This window comes from Megascapheus bottae, chromosome 7, assembly GCF_031878675.1.
Source record: "Megascapheus bottae isolate mThoBot1 chromosome 7, mThoBot2.hap1, whole genome shotgun sequence".
In the NCBI taxonomy this organism is placed as follows: Eukaryota; Metazoa; Chordata; class Mammalia; order Rodentia; family Geomyidae; genus Megascapheus; species Megascapheus bottae.
In genome coordinates this window covers 68621219-68641621 of record NC_143515.1, presented here as the reverse complement: position 1 = coordinate 68641621, position 20403 = coordinate 68621219, and the positions used below count along the sequence as shown (strand labels likewise).

Below are 20403 nucleotides of genomic sequence, written 5' to 3'. Positions count from 1 at the left end.
AGAGCTCTACCACGTGAGCCTCAGCAACACCTCCAGCTTTTTTCTATGTATGTGGTACTGAGGAATCGAACCCGGGTCTTCAAGCATGCTAGGCAAGCACTCTACCACTAGGCCAAACTCCCAGCCCCCAGACATGTATTTTTAACTTCTACATGTCTACAGGTATAACAACAACAACAACAACAAAAATTGTGTTATTAGCCGGGCATGGTGGCTCATGCCTGTAATCCTAGCTACTTAGGAGGCTGAGATCTGAGGATCATGGTTCAAAGCCAGTCTGGACACTAAAGTCTACAGACTCTTAACTACAATTAACCACCAGAAAAACTGAAAATAGTACTGTGGCTCAAGGGATAGGGTGGTAGCTTTGAGCTGAAGAGCTCAGGAATAAGGCCCACAACTAACACACACACACACACACACACACACACACACACACACACACACACACATACACACACAAAAGGGTTATTATTAAACTGCAAATAAACATTCTAAACAGAATTTACTTAATAACTGTGAGTGGCTATACAAAGACTTCTTAGATATATCTCCAAAATCATAACCCACAACAAAAAATTTGAGATAAGAATAAAACAAAAATAGAACTGTTCAGAAACCACCAATATAGGAACTATCTATATATGAAAACAATAGGGGAAACCAGCTAGAGATCACAGTACATAGCAATAGCATAAAAATAAGAAAATAAGGGCCAGGAGTTTGGCCTAGTGATAGAATGCTTGCCTAGCATGCAAAAATACCCGGGTTCGATTTCTTGGTACCACATATATAGAAAAAATCCAGAAGTGGTGCTGTGGCTCAAGTGGTAGAACACCAGCCCTGAGAAAGATCAAAGACAGTACTCAGGCCCTGAGTTCAAGCCCCAGGACTGGAAAAATAAAATAAGAAAACAATCATTGGAAAAGGTAGGAGGGAAGGTTTTACCTTACTCATATTACACTTCTCCCAACCCTAGACATGTAAAGAAATTTATTGCACTTAGAGGACAGAGATGGAACTAACTAGAGGACTTTGCCTTTATCCCCAACACCAGCCCACCAGAGTAAAGCAGTATCACAGACCTCCTCTCCTCATCGCTAGACATCAAGACACATTGACTTGCCCTGTAGACCTAACCAGCCATAGAAATTTCCAAGTTAGAAATCCATACCTACTCGGAGATGGACTCATCTTATAGCCCATCCTGCCAATCAACTATTATAGCCAGGCATTCTGAATAACCAATAACAAGAAGGCTTTAGTAGTTGTGAATTTCAGTCATATCCTAATGTTGCATGACTCTTAGGGCGTGAGCTCAGGGCCTGAGCACTGTCCTTGGACTTTCTCAAGGCTAGAGCTCTACCACTTGAGCCTCAGCACCACTTCCAGCTTTTTTCCATGTATGTGGTACCTAGGAATCAAACCCGGGTCTTCGTGCATGCTAGGCAAGCGCTCTTACCACTAGGCCAAACTCACGGCCTGCCAAGGGCTTTTGTTGCACCTCAATGCTATAAAAGCGTAAGTGGCCACGGGATTCCAGCCCAGCATGTGTTCAGTGGTTGGGAGCTTAGGGTACTCTTTCATCATATAACCTAGTTATAGCACCAAACAGCCTACCCAGAAAAATCTCCTGACTAGCTTACAGTTAAAGGATATTCTCAGACAGTCAGATTATGGAGACTGATATGTACCAATCAGCAGAATGAACCCAACAGTAAATGACAAGAATGAAAAAGTTAACAGAAAAATTGAAGTAATTTTTAAAATGCCAAATTCTGAAGCTGAAAAACAAATGAACAAATTGAAAAGCAATGAGAAGTAATCAGTGGTGGAACTGATCAAGAAGAAAAAAATCAAGAAGAATAATATTAGTAGTAGTATAATTAGTACTGAAGTACTAGGGTTTGAGTTCTCACACTTGCTGGCAGGTATTCTACTATTTGAGCCACTCTACCTGACCTAGATTCTATAAATTCAAATACAAGCTATTTGAAAATACATACTAAACAGATAAAAAAGAGAAAAATGAAGAAAAAAAGAACATTACAGAATATATTGGACAGCATCAGAAAAATAAATGTATGAGTCAATGTCCAAAGAATAAAAAAAGGATAAAAGAATAGAAAGCTTACATTAAAATAACAATAATTAAGCTGGGCACTGGTGACTCACGCCTGAAATCCTAACCACTCAGGAGGCTGAGACCTGAGGATCAGGGTTCAAAGCCAGCCCAGGGACACTAAAGTCCATGAGACTCTTATTTCCAATTAACCACTTGAAAACGGGAGTGGCCCTGTGGCTCAAGGGGTATGGCAATAGCCTTGACCTGAAGGGCTCCAAGACAGCACCCAGGACCAGTGTTGAAGCCCCATGAACAACAAAAAAATAAATCAATAGATAAAAATAATTATCCAGGCCTCAGTAGCTCATGCCTATAATCCTAGCTATTTATGTGGCTGAGATCTGAAGACTATGGTTCAAAGCCAGCCTGGGCAAAAATGACACTGTTATCTTCAATTAATCATCAAAATGCCAGAAGTAGAGGTGTTGCTCAAGTGGCAGAACTCAGGAAAGAGCATGTGAATCTGAGTTCAAGCTCCAGTACTAATACAAAAAGTAACATTAACATAAGGCAAACAAAAGCTGAGGAATTCATCACTACCAGATTTGTCTTTAAGGAAATGTTAAAATAAGGTCTTCCAAACTTGAAAGGTCACCAGTAAGTAACACAAAAACATCTGGAAGTATAAATACATTAGTAGGGCTAGGAATGTAGCTCAGTAGTAGAACCCTTGCCTCGTTCAATTCCAAGAATAAAAATGATGATATAATAACAAGATATTTTAATAAGCATTTCAGTACTCACAAAACAGAAACTATAATAGCTACATAATAAAAACTGATCAGTTGACTCCATCCCAGACACTTGAGCCTGCTCACTGAGCTCAACTGGTCAACAGAATGATCATAGGTAAATTTCTTAGTGTAATATTCTCTAAGTTTATATCTCTGCTTTTATGTAGGTAATTGTTTAACGTATTTGATATTATACTCACTATTTCCTTTCTAACATGTCAAAAATCTGAATATTTTATTAAAAATAAAAGTTGGAAATAGGTAACTGGGAATCAAACTGATGACTCAGGCATGCCAAGCAAGGATTCTACAACTTGGTTAGATTCCAGCTCTAGTATAATTTTGTTGTTGTTGTTGGTCATGGGACCTGAACTCTGGGCTTGGGCAGAAGTGGTGCTGTGGCAAAGGGATAGGGTGGTAGCCTTGAGCTGAAGAGCTCAGGGACAGCACCTAAGCTCAGAGTTCATGCCCCATGACTGACAAAAAAAAAAAAAATACAGGAAATGGGAGCTAAGGTAATAGAAAACACATAGGATCAATGAATGCTTAAAGTCAGAGGGGAAAGTACAAAAAGAGGTAAGACTGGACTATACACAAGAATGAGGAAATCTGGGAAACTGATTAACATGTTAATTATGGTGATAGGTTTTAATTTTTTAGTTGGTTGTAGGGCTTGAACTCTGGGCCTGGGCACTGACCCTGAGCTCTCCAGCTCAGGGCTAGTTCAATTCCCATGATCAACAACTACAACAAAAAACAGCATGCCAAGAGAAAGAAGGCAAAAAAGTCACATATATTTCTGGACATGATGGTTCACACTTGGAATTTCAGTACTCAGGATGAGGAAAGAGGAATTAAAGACAGCCCAGGCAACGTGGTCAGATATTGTTTCAAAAATAAATAAACAGGAGCCGGGAGTTTGGCCTAGTGGTTAAAGTGCTTGCCTAGCATGCACAAAGACCCAGGTTCAATTCCTTGGTACCACATACATAGAAAAAAAGCCAGAAGTGGTGTTAAGGCTCAAGTGGTAGAGCTCTAGCCTTGAGAAAGTCCAAGGACAGTGCTCAGACCCTGAGCTCAAGCCCAGGACTGGCAAAATAAATAAACAAACAAACGAATGAATGAATATATACCTACACATATCTCTCTATACATATATACCTATACATATCTATAAATAGATAGATAGATAGATAGATAGATAGATATAGATAGTTGTACAGTTGTGTATATATACTCAGTAATGGAGTGCTTGCCTAACATACACAAAGCTATGTTAGAATCTCAGCAACACAAATAGAAAAGTGGTTGCCACAGGAATAAAGGGGAAGAGAAAGTGCTATACACAATTCCATGTATCTAAATATATAGTCCTTGCATTATATAATACATGTTATTTCACTGCTGTTACCATGTAATTTAACTTTCTTTTAGTTTTATATGTTTGCAAAGAAGTATATACAATAAAAGACAGAGAAAACTTACAAGAAATTTTGTTGTTTCAGTGTGACTGTTGTTCTTAATGTACTATGTTATTTCTCATCTCTTTTATTGTCCCTTGGCTATCTCATATTGTTATAGTATCTTACCTTGTTATCTGATATATTTTATATATGTTTGTTTATTTGAAATAGGACAGGGAAGAGGAGAAAACAAGATGAGGGGAAGGGGTGGGGGAGGGAAATGGGAACAAAAACATGAGAAGGGGTAACAATGATGGTTAAGGAATGCACCTTCTATCTGGCAAATATAATGTAACCCTTCTATTAATTACAATAAATTTTTTTTAATTCTGTTGTTTCAAATTCAGTAAAAATAGTATAAGAGTTTTGCCCAAGCTGGTCTTGAATTCCTGGGTTCAAATGATCCCAGGAATCAGAGGATCAAATGATCCTCTGGCCCCAGCTTCCAATTAATTGAGCCTAAAGGAGACTATTACTGAGACCAGCAATATATATATGTACTTTTTTTTTCTGTGTGTATGATTAATTGAAGGTTTGAGTCTCATACAATGTTCTGCCCAGGTTGATGTCAAACCATGATCCTCAGATCTCAGCCTCCTGAATAGGTAGGACCAGTATAGATTGTTTTTTTAAGTTCTAAAACATAATAAACCACTCACCTACTGAATTAAAGAAACAAGAGCCACCTACCTATAGGAGGTGCTTGGTATCGATCCACTGTTTTTCTTTGTCTCAAATTATATGGTCTATCATTTTCTTCTCCTTCTGCTTCTTCAGCTTCTATATCTCCATCTTCCTCTTGAGATTCTAGTTTTCCATTAAAAAAAAAAAGTACTATTTTAATCCACAAGTACTAGTCCCACTCCAGAACTGAGTAGTCACATTTGACACATTAGCAATCCTACTTTCTCTAACCTTCACAATTTTTCTTCTTAATCCCTAACTAAATTTAAAACCTAAATAATCAGAGTCTTAGAGATTTATGGGCAGCAAAACAATCTCCTAATTACACAATGCCTAAATATAGAAAAAGCCTTATTTTACAAGCACATTAGCCCACAGCAAAGTCATTTACTAGATCATTTAATATCCACCAATAGTTTATAATAAACTATAATGTATAATGATACATAAGGTACAATTAAAGCTGCTTTCAAATAAAGAAAATGAAAATACAGATGTCAAATGAATTTAAATTACTGTGAACTACACATATTAACCTAAAAAGCAAAAGTAAAAAACTGGCCGGATGCTCACAGTTAATGCTTGTAATCCTAGCTACTCAGGATATTGAGATCTGAGGGTCATGGTTCAAAGACTTCTTGGGTAGGAAAAATCCAGAAATGGAGCTGTGGTTCAAGTGATAAAGTGCTAGCCTTGGGCAAAAATCTCACAAATAGGCCCAAACTCAAATCCTATGACTGGCAAAAATTTTAAAAATACCCAGGCAATGGTGTCTCACACCAGTCATCCTAGATACTCAGGAGGCTGACATCTAAGGATCGCATTTCAGAGCCAACCTGGACAGGAAAGTCTCTGAGACCCTTCTCTCTAATTAACCACCAGAAAATCAAAAGCAGCACGATGCCTCAAAGAGCTCTGGCATTGAGCAACAGAGCTCAGAGACAGTGCCCAGACCCCAATTACAAACTCCACAACTGAAAAAAAAAATCACCTACTGAGTAATATTGTTACATATATTATATAACATGCATATTAAATATATATTGTACGTTTACCCTCCCATCTGAACTTTATACTATTTACTTCAAACAGGCTTTACAAACCTTCTTCTTCTCCCTCAGTGGAGACCTCATGATGATTCTGTATCCCATAACTATTTCTTCTCAGTGACTTTCTTCTCCTTTTTACTCTTGAATACATATCCATGTTTTCCTTTTAAAACAGAGAAATCTGTCAAATATTAACACAGCATTTATTCTGTGCCATAGGCAATTTTCACGAAGCAACAGATGCTCAATAAAATTTATTGACCACTTATTTGAAAGGTACATCTTCCTGAAAATGGGTCTTTCTGAATTCAATAATATAAAGAACAAAAGGAATAAAGAACAAAACTCATAAAACATTAAAAACATAAATGTCATCAATATATCTTCTCTGAAAGCAATTATAGCCTACTAGGAAGGAATAAATCAGGTAATTATCAAAGAAAATAAAACATGTAGACTGGGCCTGGTGGCTCATGCCTGTAATCCTAGCTGATATCTGAGGATCACCATCCCAGGCCCTTAAAAACTCATCTCCAATTAATGAGTATAAAACAGGAAGTGGGGCTGTGGCTCTAGGGGTAGGGCGATAGCTTTGAGCTGAAGAGCTCAGGGACAACTCCCAGGCCCAGAGTTTAAGCCTCATGACCAAAAAAAAAAAAGTCAGGCACTGATGGCTCATACCTGTAATCATATCCATTAAGGAGGCAGAGATCTAGAGGATCATGTTTCAAGGCTAGCCCTGGCAGAAAAGTCTACAAGACTCCAACTCCAAAATAACTAATACAGAGCCAGAATGAAAATGTGGCTCAAGTGGTAGAGCCCCATCAATCAAAGGTAGCAGAGCACAAGCCATGAAAGTACCCTAGAATTCAAAGAATGGAAGATAGGATCTTGTTATGGAATTGGAAGAAAAGCAGTATTACAAAGGAACCTTAAAGCAAAAATCAGATTGCAAAAGTAGAAGAATCTAAAGTAGTGGGAATATAACACATGAAATATGATGGGGATTTTTTTTATATTTGAGCAAGGATCAGTTTAAAGATAAAGTTGAAGCTAGACTACAAAAATTTGGCTATTAAAATTAGCCAAATGCTGAAAATCATGGCTCAAAGCCAGCCTCAGGTAGACAAATTTAATAGACTCACCTCCAATTAACCAGCAAAACTCCTGAAAAGGTATGGCTAGAGTAGTAGAGTGACAGCCTTGGGTAAAAGAACCAAAGGAGAATGCGAGGGCGAATTCAAGCCCCAGTACTGGCACATAGATACATAAGCATATAGACGCACACATACACATACACACTCACACACACTCACACACTCACACACACACACACACACACACACACGCACAGATTCAAATCAAAAGAGTAATGGAGCTATAGTCTTTCAGGCAAAGTTATAATAAAAGAATTAATGAAATAAAAGTTTAGGGGCCAGGAGTTTGGTCTAATGGTAGAGTACTTGCCTAGCATGCACAAAGACTCAGGTTCAATTCCTCGGTACAACATACATAGAAAAAAGCCAGAAGTGGTGCTGAGGCTCAAGTGGTAGAGTTCTAGCCTTGAGAAAGACCAAGTACAGTGCTCAAGCTCTGAGATCAAGGCCCAGGACTAGCAAAAAAAAGGAAAAGTAAGTTTGGCCTAGTGGAGAGTGCTTGCCTAGCATGAACAAAGACCTGGGCTTGATTCCTCAGCACCACATGCACATAGAAAAAGCCAGAAATGGTGCTGTGACTCAAGTGGTAGAGCTCTAGCCTTGAGAAAGCCCAAGGACGGTGCTTAGACCCTGAGTTCAAGGCCCAAGACTGGCAAAAAAAGAAGATGTAGCTTAGATGGAGTACTTGCCTAACTTGCCCAGAGTCCTTAGTTCAAGCCCTAATGTCATTAAAGGAAAAAAGAGAAGGAAAGAAAGCAAGTAAATCCTAAATTAAGTTGGAAATGAAAAGGAACCAATTGCTAATTTTAAAAAATCCAACTGTCATAGCTAAAGTACTTACAAATTCTGTATCTGTCCACATTCTAAGTCGTTCTACTTCCCCTGATCGACGATTCCGTCTGATGTTAATATTGTCCATTTCTTGTAATACAGCTTCAGCAGTGCTAAAATCATATTTAAAAACCAAGACTTAGACAATAGTAGGATGATATACCTAAAAAAGCTCTTCATTAAAGCATATTTAAATCATCTCTGATATTTAACTGCATATAATATCTCCAAGTGAAAATCTATTTAATAACAAACATACAGCAAAACACATGGCTAAAAAACAAAAACAGAGTAGTGCTAGTCTTGAGAACAAAGAAGCTCAGCGGACAGTGCCCAGGCTCTGAGTTCAAGCCTCCAACTGACCCATCCCCCCCCCAAAAAAAACAAGGGATGGAAGCATGCCTAGTAGTAGAGTGCTCACCCAGTACAATAAGCCCTGGGTTCAATTACTCGGTACCACATACACCAAGACAGAAGTGGTGCTGTGACAGGGATAGAGCACTAGCCTTGAGCAAACAATGTCCAAGAACATTGCCCAGACCCTGAGTTCAAGTCCCAGGACTGGCAAGAAAAAAGAAAAGAAAAGTGAAATTGGCTTATGCAGATATCATAGTGCCTACAAATAATCCCAGCCCTAGAGGGGTGAAGAGGGAAGTCACCAGTTTCAGGCCAACATGAATATACACAGCAACATCCTGTTCCACCAAAAGAATTTTCTTTTAAATCAACTAATTAAAATTGCTTAATGCTTAGAAATTCATACCTATTTACTAGTTGATCAAATAACAAACTCTGGTTTACACTTTCAAATCTATTTTTCCTGGAACGGCAACTTTTTCTGACTTCCATGTCACCATTTATACAAGAAAGGTCCCCATCTCCCTTCTTTTCACCTCGAAGGGGATGGCTTCGAAGGGCTACAAGAAAAAAAAGATATATTTCAAAGTATAGATTATAGAAAAAATTTAAAAAACTTTTAAACAATTACAAAATTAAACGTCTCTCTCTCTTTTTTTTTTTTTTTTTTGGTGGGTCATGGGGTTTGAACTTGGCTTGGGCACTGTCCCTGAGCTCTTCAGCTCAAGGCTACCACCCTACCCTTGAGCCAAACCCCACTTCCCCATTTTCTAGAGGTTAATTGGAGGTAAGAGTCTCAGGTCCTTTTGTACCTGGGCTGACTTTGAATCTTGATCCTCAGATCTCAGCCTCCTGAGTAGCTAGGATTACAGGCGTGAGCCACCATGCCTAGCTAAACATAGCCTCTTAAACTGTTTTAACATTAGCTACTTTGGCAGAGTGAGGTGGCCTTGAGTTGAAGAGTTAGGGACAGCACTCAGGCCCAGAGTTCAAGCCCATGACAGACCAAAAAAAAAAAAGCTAATTAGCTATTTTATAATAATTTCAAATATACTGATTTCTAAAGATATAACAAAATATGTTACATATTGCTATGATTGAAATCCAGAGATTTCCAATTATATGCTAAGCATACTATCAAATCAATCTAAGGACTAAGGGATGTGGCTCAGTGGTAGAGTGGTTGCTTCAAATGTGGGAAACCACAAATTCTATCCCCAACCATAAAAATTAATAATAATAATTACTATTATTGAAACAATAATAAATCTGCCCATTTTAATGCCTAGTATATCTATTATAAAACTTTCAGCAGGGTGCACTGGCTCACGCCTATAATCCTAGCTACTAAAGAGGCTGAGATCTGAGGATCATGGTTCACATGGTTCAAAGACAGCAGAGGCAGAAATTCCCTATGAGACTCTTATCTCCAATTAACCTCTAGAAAACCAGAAGTGGCTCAAGAGTAGAGCTGAAGAGCTCAAGGACAGTGCCCAGGCCCAGAGTTCAAGGCTCATGTCTATAATCCTAACTACTCAGGAGAATAAGATCAAAGTCAGCTAGGGCACATCCTTGAGACTTTTATTTCCAATTAATCCCAGAAAACTAAAAGTGGCACTGTGGCTTAAGTGGTATGGAGACAGTGTCCAGGCCCAGAGTTCAAGTCCCACAACTGATCAAAACAAAACAAAACAAAACAAAAAAATTCAGTATCAACTAGTTCATTAACAAAATACTCACATAAGCTACTATGCCCGTTGGGTAATGCAGCACCAGGCTGAGAAGTTAACCTGGAATACAATTATATTTAATATGAAAACATCAACATTTATCTATATAAGCAAGAAGTACTAAACTGACAGGATTATATTTGAATGCTTTACTCTATAATTATAAACATGTCAAATAATAAAGTTTACTAAGTAGGAGCCATTTCACTGTTCAAGAAAAGCTTTTTATAACAAATTATAAACAGAAACTAGTTCATTATCACTGTACCCAGTAAAAAGGCTTAAGGTTAACATGTATCAGAAACTTAAATGAGACCACAAGTAGGAGTGGCAATGGATAATAACTATTGGTTCTTATTGAAAAAGGAAATTCAAACCATGCCATTCATTTAAGCAATAAAGTATAGGAAGAAAAAGTATTCAACAATCAGTATCACTTAATAATTTCTTCAAAACATTTCACTGAAGCCCTAGCCTTGCGAAAGCCCAAGGACAGTGCCCAGGTCCTGAGGTCAAGCCCCAGGACTCCCAAAAAAATACAGATAGATAGATATTTTTTTTTAATTTTAAAAAAGGGAGGCTGGGCAAGGTGGCTCACTCCTATAATCCTAACTATCTGTTCAAGTACAATAACCAACAATGGTAAAGGAAAAGGAAGACTCATTTTAAATTTTCAGAATGTACAGTCATCATTCTTATTCTTCCAGTAATAACAGTTTCTATCTTACTACATATATGTGTAGATACACTATAGTTTCCATTATGTACTATATATCATTATATATATAACAAATGTATTTTATAGGGTGTTTGGAAACAATTACAGGCAAAAATACAAAAAATAAATTGACTATAATAAATTAGATGTTTCAGAAAGTCAGGCAATCAGCATTAATATCCGCCCTGAAACACATCAAATGATTTGTTAAAAACCCATCATTTCTCCCTTCTCACCTGGTCTGACCAGTTATGTTCCATTCCTCTCGCTGACCAGCAGTTCGTGATTTTGATTTGTCTTTGCAAACTGAATCTGGTTGTTTCAAAGTGCGTTTGGCTGGTGGAGATACTTGGCTATCACTTAAACTACCATCAATTTCATCTTTCTGAAAGACAACATTAAAATATATTCATTATTTTAATGAAGACAAACTAATAATCTTGGATGACCAAATTCAGGGGCAGGGGGCATTGGGGGGGCAGCCTGGGGTCCTAGGGCCTCAGCACTGTTTCCGAGCCTCTCTGTGCTCAAGGCTCTCACTTTACCACTTGAGTCACAACTCCACTTCTAGCTTTTTCTGAGTAGTTTATTAGAGATAAGAGTCGAACAATATTTCTTGCTGGGGCTGGCTTTAAACTGTGATCCTCAGATCTCAGCCTCGTGAGTAGCTAGAATTACAGGCTTGAACCACCAGCACCCAGCTAAAAATAGTATTTTTTAATCAATAAATATTTATTAAATCACAATATGTATACATATATATGTAGTTATCTATACATATAGAAGTTAGAAAAGTTAAAATTATAAACAGAAAAGACACAGCATGGAGCTAGATGCCAGTGGCTCATGCTTATAACCCTAGCTACTCAGAAAGCTGAGATTCAAGGATTGCAATTCAAAGCCAACTCCATGCACTAAGCCTGTGAGATTCTTATCTGCGATTAACCACCAGAAAACCAGAAGAGAAGCTATGGCCCAAGTAGTAGAGTGCTAGCCTTGAACTACAGAGCCCAGGCCCAGAGTTAAAGTCCCGAAATGACAACAACAACAACAAAAAAGCGGGCCGGGAGTTTGGCCTAGTGGTAAAGTGCATGCCTAGCATGCACGAATACCTGGGTTCAATTCCTCGGTACCACATACATAGAAAAAAAGCCAGAAGTGGTTCTGTGGCTCAAGTGGTCGAGCTCTAGCCTTGAAAAAGTCCAAAGACAGTGCTTAGGCTCTGAGTTCAAATCAGGACTGGCAAAAAAAAAAAAAAAAGACAAGAACATGGTGATACACCCTTGCAATCCCAGCACTCAGGAAGCTCAGACAGGAAAATTTCAAGTTCAAGATCAACCTAGGCTACAAAAAGAGATCTTATCAACAAAAATGAAAAGTATAACAAAAAACTTATTTAGGGGTTGAGGCTTGACCCAAGTGATAGAATACTTGATTAAAAATCCCTAGATATGGGCCGGGAGTTTGGCCTAGTGGTTGAGTGCTTGCCTAGCACGCACGAAGACCCGGGTTCGATTCCTCGGTACCACATACATAGAAAAAAGCTGGAAGTGGTGTTGAGGCTCAAGGGGTAGAGCTCTAGCCTTGAGAAAGTCCAAGGACAGTGCTCAGGCCCTGAGCTCAAGCCCAGGACTGGCAAAAAAATAAAATAAATAAAAAATCCCTAGATATAACCTCCAGTACCACAAATTGATAAGTTATCTTTTAAGTGTGCTTAGTGTCTCATATTAATTTTCAAGGAAAGATGATTGTTCAGGATACATAACTACAGATATGCAGTCTACGACATGACTCCCTAATAGCCCAACCTACACCTTTCAGATTAAGGGCACTTTATAATACTACCACTCAACACTCCCAATCAGGTATAAGATGAGCCAGTGCACACATTCAAATTTTACCAACTATCTCAATAATGTAGCTCTTCAGGTCTGAGATCATATACAGGAATATACATTGCATGTAGTTATAAGATCACTTCTGTCTCCTTCAATTTGGAAAAGTGATTCAAGTCTTTTTCTTTCATGCCCTTGACTACAAGAGTACAGCACTTTCATTCTCTAAGACAATACTTCAATCTGCATCTGATGTTCCTTACTTTTAGGCTATACATTTTGGAAGGACAGGATGGAAATAATGCTGTGCAAGTGTACTCAACCTTCCTACCACTGGATATTTTAAACATGATCATTTTGTCAAGGTGGCTTGTGTTGGTTTCTACTGGGTAAAAATCACTACTTTTTCCTTTGTATCTGATTAGGCAATATTAGATAACTCACCAATAATAACATTCTGATACTTCCTCCTTAGCCAGCCAAATCTCTACCCCAATCTCCCTATGACAGTTGACAAATTCCTACATCCTACATTTTCAGCTAGCATTCTACTTTAAGAGTGTTCCTTTACCGTCTTCACTTACACATTTATATCAGTTGTTACTTTCTTCTATGAGCAGCAATCCTATACTTATTTAGTTGCTCAAATTAAAGCCCCTTTAAAATGACTCCTTTATTGGTTGCCATGTGCCATCATTTTGAATGGTTCCTTACTTTCTGGTACAATTCTCTAGGCTTATCTTCTAGTTTCCCTTCATGACCCACAATTAGCCACATCCTTTTAGTAAAGGTCAGTACTCTGAAACTAAGCAAAAGCAATGTCCATACGGAAACTTTTAAGAAATGTAGACTCTCAGGCTCCACTCCCAGACTTATTGGATCAGAAACCATTTTAACAAGATCCCCAGATGCCTCCTGTGTGCATTCGTTTGGAAAGCATTATTATACATAACACTGGAGAGGAAGCTTAGTGGCATGCCAGGTTCCTGGGTTCAATCTTAACACTACACCAATGACAAACCAGACACTTTTTGGGGGGATCATGGGGCTTAGACTCTGGGCCTGGGTACTGCCCCTGAGCTCTTTAGCTCAAGGCTACCGCCCTACCTCTTGAACCACAGAGCCACTTATGGTTTTCTGGTGGCTAACTGGAGATAAGAGTCTCATGGACATACTATGTTATTTCTGTTCTCTTTTTTTGCCCTTATGGTAAATCTCATATTGTTGCTGTATCTGACTTTGTTACCTGGTATACTGTATATACATTTATTTGTTTATTTGAAGTAAGAAAGGGAAGAGGGGAAAACAAGATAAGTGGGATGGGGTGGGGGGAGGGAAATGGGGACAAAAACATGACAAGGGGTATCAATGTGTGAGAAGTAATGTACCTACTACCTGACTAATATAATTGTAACCCCTCTATACATTCTCCCGACAATAAAATACAATTAAAGAAAAAGAAGAGTCTTATGGTCTTTAGTGCCCAGACTGGCTTTGAGATCCTCAGATCTCAGTCCACTGAGTAGCTAGCTAGTATTACCGGCATGAGCCACCACAACCGGCTGACCAGGAGCATTATTATATAATAACATAATCATAAAGTAATTGTTGGGGGCCGGGAGTTTGTCCTAGTGGTAGAGTCCTTGCCTAGCATGCACGAAGACCCGGGTTCAATTCCTCAGTACCACATGCATAGAAAAAAAAAAAAAAGCTGAAGTGGTGCTGAGGCTCAAGTGGTAGAACTCTAGCCTTGAGAAAGTCCAAGGACAGTGCTCAGGCCCTGAGCTCAAGCCCAAGACTGGCAAAAAAAAAAAAGTAATTGCTGGGGCCAGAGTTTGGCCTAGTGGTAGAGTGCTTGCCTAGCCTTCATGAAGACTCAGGTTTGATTCCTTGGTACCACATACATAGAGAAAAAAAAAGCCAGAAGTGGTACTGGTGCTGAGGCTCAAGTGGTAGAGCTCTAGCCTTGGGAAAATCCAAGGACAGTGCTCAGACCCTCAGCTCAAGCCCAGGACTGACAAAAAACAAAAAAAAAAGTAATTGCCAAGAAAGAACATCATTTTTTCAAAAATATACTTGTGGATATAGGAACTAATACCTATAAACTACCTATTTAGACAGTAAATGTCAGAATTATTTTTCCAATTACTCTTTCATTAAGACCCATTTCTTCCACAGAATCTTCCTGAAAAATCCAACCTAGGGCCGGGAGTTTGGCCTAGTGGTTAAAGTGCTTGCCTAGCATGCACGAAGACCCGGGTTCAATTCCTTGGTACCACATACATAGAAAAAAGCCGGAAGTGGTGCTGAGGCTCAAGTGGTAGAGGTCTAGCCTTGAGAAAAATCCAAGGACAGTGCTCAGGCCCTGAGCTCAAGCCCAGGACTGGCAAAAAAAAAACAAAACAAACAAAATCCAACCTATTATCTGCAACATTAATACATAATTGGTTCACAAACTTACTTACCTAACCTTTTTTTTCATGAAGTATCTTGGGTACTGAGTTTCCCAAACACAAACTGGAAATAAGAACTATTTACTAAGGGGAACAAACACCAAAATGTACAACTTGAGATCCAGAATTTTTATGTAATCTTCATATGTATTCTTTTAAATATCAATATGTGAGCTTATCTACTTGTTAGCCATTATCATATCACAAACTGTTGCCTACATACTACTTGTTAGAAAAATACTCTCCAAGACGGGCAGGTAGCTCACGCCTGTAATCCTAACTACTAAGGAGGCTGAGATCTGAGGATCAAGGTTCAAAGCCAGCCCAGGCACAAAAGGACCTGAGACTCGTATCTCCAATTAACCTCTAGAAAAGGGGAAGTGGGGCTTAGCTCAAGGACAGGGTGGTAGCCTTAAGCTGAAGAGCTCAGGGACAGTGCCCAGGCCTAGTTCAAGCCCCATGACTCACAAAAAGAAAAAAGAAAAGAAATCTCCAGCCAGGCATGGTGGCCTGCAAACCTAGCTACTCACGAGGCTGAGATCTGAGGATAGTGGTTCAAAGCCAGCCCAAGAACAAAAGTCTTGAGACTCAGGGCTGGGAGTTTGGCCTAGTGGTAGAGTGTTTGCCTAGCATGCACGAAGACCTGGGTTCGATTCCTCGGTACCCCACATACATAGCAAAAAGCCGGAAGTGGTACTGAGGCTCAAGTGGTAGAATGCTAGTCTTGAGAAAGTCCAAGGACAGTGCTCAAGCCCAGGACTGACCAAAAAAAAAAAAAAAAAAAAAAAAAAAAAAGTCTTGAGACTCTTATTTCCAATTATACATGAAAACCAGAAGTGGTGCTATGGTTTAAGGGGGTAGCGTAATTGCTTTAAGCTGAAGAGCACAGGGACAGCAACCAGGCCCAGAGTTCAAGCCCCTCGACCAAAAAAAAAAGAAAAAGAAAAGAAACGAAAAAGGAAAAAAGAAAAAAAAGAAATATACTTTCCAAGAACCACCAAAGTGTAACAATAAGCTCCTTAATGTCTCAGCAAGCAAAAGCTACTTCTTCAGAAGGGTGTGCCACCAGCTAAAAATCTGGCAAGCCAGCACAAAACAGGCAGGGTTGCTCCCTCTTCATCCCTAATAAAGCAGGCCCTACCCCTTTGCTCAGATTGGCTGCTCAACTTCACAATGTACTCCTGGTTGGATAGTCTGAAGATGATAAAATGCATTTACATACAGTGATGTTGAAATAAGAGATCATAAGCAATCTCAAAACACATCCACACCCTCAGCTGACCATCTAAGGTGTCTTCATTCCACCACAGAAAGCTTACTATACCCTACCACATCCCAAAGCAGTTCCTCCTTCCTTTATATTTGCTGATATTATCTTAGAATAATCAATAACCGCCAAGCCTAGGCCAAGGCAAAAACTTTTAAGCAACCCACTTAAACAGAAAAGACAGCCTTTTTTTTTCTTTTTTGTGGATCACGGGGCTTGATCTAAGCTTGGGGGCACTGTCCCTGAGCTCTTCAGCTCAAGGCTACCACCCTACCCTTGAGCCAAGCCTCACTTTCTATTTTCTAGAGGTTAAATGGAGAGAAGAGTCTCAGGTCATTTTGTGCTCAGGCTGGCTTTAAACTGTGATCCTCAGATCTCAGCCTCCTGAGTAGCTTGGATTACAGGCGTGAGCCACCACACTGGCTAAGACAGCTTTTCTTACATACTGAAACAGAAATCACCTGTATTAGTCACTACAGAAATATAACCTGTTGAACTAGACTCTCTGGAAGAGAGTCTAGGTGCTTAGCACCTAAAAGTTGGAGGACCTCAGGCAAATAACATAGTTTAAATATAATATGAGGCATATATAAGGCATATGATCCTAACCATACTGGCGCATTTACTTCTCATGAGAGGGTTTCAATCCTGACTTGGCTCTAAGACCCAGTATAAATGGCATTACAAAAGGTTCCTTCCCTACAAAGAAATCTAGAGATTAGGCAATACAAATAAACAAGACGTAAATAGCTACAAAATAATTATTTCAGCACCATTTAATTAACTTTAATCTTTGGGAAAGCTTTTATCTGCAAACCTTATACTAACAATTTACCTTTAACAGGATTCATAAAGTTCTACCCTAACTTTTTCATCTTCAAAGCATTTTACTAATTATAACCTAACCCTTAGAGGGAAGGCGTTACCAGTTTCTTAACAAAGATATTTCAGAGGGATTATGCAATCTACCCACTGTTATTTAGCAATCTGTGTCAAAATAATTACAATCCACGAGTATGAAATAAATCTCAGAATAAGAGAATCATTTCATTTATAAACATTTATTGATCACCTACTATGTATGTAACATAGGAACAGCAGTGGTAAGAAAAGAAATGAGGTTAGAGGATGATGGCTTATGCCTGTAATCCCAGAGACTGAAGGAGCTGAGATCTGAGGACTGAAGTTCAAAGCCAGCTCAGGCAGAAAAGTCAGACCGTTATCTCTAATTAACCACCAAAAGGCTAGAAATGGAGTGTATCTCAAATGATAGAATGCTATCCTTGAGCACAAGAGGGAGAGAGAGAGGCAGAGGGACAGGGACAGGGATGAGGGAAAGGGAGAGAATTAAGGATTACTTGAGGATTGGGAGCATGGCCTAGTGGTAGAGTGCCTGACTAGCATGTATGATGACCTGGGTTCGATTCCTTAGTACCATATACATAGAATAAGTACAAAGTGATGATATAACTCAAGTGGTAGAGCTCTAGCCTTGATAAAGCCCAAAGAGTGCTAAAGCCCTGATTTCAAGGCCCAGGACTGACCAAAAACAAACAAACACACACACACACACACACACACATACACACACTAGTAAGCTGAAGATATTTTCTAACAACTTAAAAGTAGAATTTATAAAGGGCCGGGAGTTTGGCCTAGTGGTTAAAGTGCTTGCCTAGCATGCATGAAGACCCGGGTTTGATTCCTCGCTACCACATACATAGAAAAAAAAAAGCCGGAAGTGGTGCTGAAGCTCAAGTGATAGAGCTCTAGCCTTGAGAAAGTCCAAGGACAGTGCTCAGGCCCTGAGCTCAAGCCCAGGACTGGCAAAAAAAAAAAAGTAGAATTTATAACATTGTGAATCATGATTTAAGGAAGGATGAGGTAACTTTTAGGGCAAATTCAATAGTAATAATCTTAAATGTAAAAGGAAGTAAAAGTACAATGTCTTTTTGTGGTGGTGATGGTGGTAGAGGTGGTATTAAGGACTGAACTCCGGATCTCACGCTTGCTATGCAGGGATCTACCACTTGAGCTATGTCCCCAGCCTCACTTGCCTTTTTTTAAACTCTTCCTAAAATAATTTTTTCCAACTTGCAAAAACCATGTTCTTTTCTTCATCTCCTACATCATAATCATCAACCGCAAATAATATTTACTATTCTAACCAAAACCTAATAAAATTAGACAAAAGAACTTAAAAATGGCCGGGAGTTTGGCCTAGTGGTAGAGTGCTTGCCTAGAATGCACGGAGACCCGGGTTCAACTCCTCGGTACCACATACATAGCAAAAAGCCAGAAATGGTGCTATGGCTCAAGTGGTAGAGCTCTAACCTTGAGAAAGCCCAAGGACAGTGTCCAGACCCTGAGTTCAAGGCCCACAGGACTGTTAAAAAAAAAAAGAAAAAAAGAAAAAAACTTAAAAATAATGAAACAACTTCATGTCCAAATTCAAATTTGTCAGAATTTAATCTGAGGACAAAAATATATCCAGCCGGTAAGGTGGTTCACATCTGTAATCCTAGCTACTCAGGAGGCTGAGATCTGAGGACTGTAGTTCAAAGCCAGCCTGGGCACTAAAGTCTGTGAGACTCTTATCTCCAATTAACCACCAGAAAACCAGGAGTGGCACTGTGGCTCAAGAGGTAGGGCCATAGCCTTGAGCGAAAGAGCTCAGGGACAGCACCCAGGTCCAGAGTTCAAGTCCCAAGACCCACAAAAAAATAAAGATAAATACAATAAGAGCTGTGAAAACAGAAAATATGAACAATTAGATTAGTGCTAGCAGTATTCAAAATAAATACAAGGAAGACATTGGTGACTCACGCCTGTAATCCTAGTCACTCGGGAAGCTGAAATCTGAGAATCACAGAAAGTGGAACTGTGACTCAACTGATTGAATGCTAGCCTTCAGTGAAAAAGCTAAGAGACGGTGCCCAAGTCCCTGAGGCCAAACCCCAGTACTGGGATGGATGGACGAATGGACGGACAGACAGACCAAAAGAAAAAAAAAAAAGCTACAAGTACATCTATGCCTCAAGTGGTAAAACACTAGCGGTAGGCACATAAGCTCAGGGACAGAGCACAGGCACAGAGTTCAAGCCTGCAAAAAAGGAAAAAAGGAAAGACTGTACCTGAAACATTCAGTAAGTAAACTATTAGAACTCTATAATCAAATTCAGTTATCTATGGTAGCTAACAAGAACCAATTTATCTTAATAATTTCTCATGTGTATATTGTGTACACATTTACAGTACTGAAAGCAGTGACTGTTCTCTGTGTCCCCCTCATTTTTTTTCTTGGCTAGTACTTGAACACAAAAACACTTTATCACACAGTTTGCTTAATAATGGCTGGTCCTCTGCCATACATGTGTGTGCGTGCACGCATGCACACACACGCAGCAGAAGTCCTGAATAGACATTTCCCAAAAGAAAACATCCGAAAGTATGTAAAGGAAACCCTGCTGTATTATCACCTCAAAGAAAAGAATGTTTTATTTTGGTCTGTTGCAGGGCTTGAACTCTGGGCCTGGGAGCTGTCCCTGAGCTCTTCAGCTCAAGGCTACCTACCGCCTTACCCCTTAAGCCACAGTGCCACTTCCGGTTTTTTAGTGGTTAATTGGAGATGAGAGACCCCTGGTCTTTAGTGCCTGAGTTGGCTTTGAAGCATAATCTTGATCTCAGCCTCCTGAGTAGCTAGGATTACAGGCATGAGCCACTGCACCCAGCTTCAACAGGTACTTTTAAAAACTGTTCTGTCAGGGCCGGGAGTTTGGCCTAGTGGTAGAGTGCTTGCCTAGCATGCACAAAGACCTGGGTTCGATTTCTTGATACCATATACATAGAGAAAGCCAGAAGTGGTGCTTTGGCTCAAGTGGCAGAGTTCTAGCCTTGAGAAAGCCCAAGGACAATGCCCAGGCCCTGAGTTCAAGTCCCAGGACTGGCAAAAAAAAAAAAAAGGAAATCCCACTATTTACAACAATATGGATGGGAATAA

At 39.4% G+C, this 20403-nt stretch overlaps 1 protein-coding gene across 1 annotated transcript in view; it reads right to left on the bottom strand.

Annotated features, from left to right (window-relative positions):
* Window positions 1–20403, bottom strand: part of Atad2b (ATPase family AAA domain containing 2B) — a 128943-nt gene that overhangs the window by 104998 nt on the left and 3542 nt on the right. Inside the window, exons 2-7 of the mRNA XM_090337380.1 lie at window positions 11085–11233; window positions 10141–10190; window positions 8807–8960; window positions 8054–8156; window positions 6110–6218; window positions 5013–5129 (exon numbers count right to left, since the gene is read on the bottom strand). Coding sequence (XP_090193506.1) covers window positions 5013–5129; window positions 6110–6218; window positions 8054–8156; window positions 8807–8960; window positions 10141–10190; window positions 11085–11233 — 682 coding nt within the window. The remainder of the gene's footprint in view (window positions 1–5012; window positions 5130–6109; window positions 6219–8053; window positions 8157–8806; window positions 8961–10140; window positions 10191–11084; window positions 11234–20403) is intronic.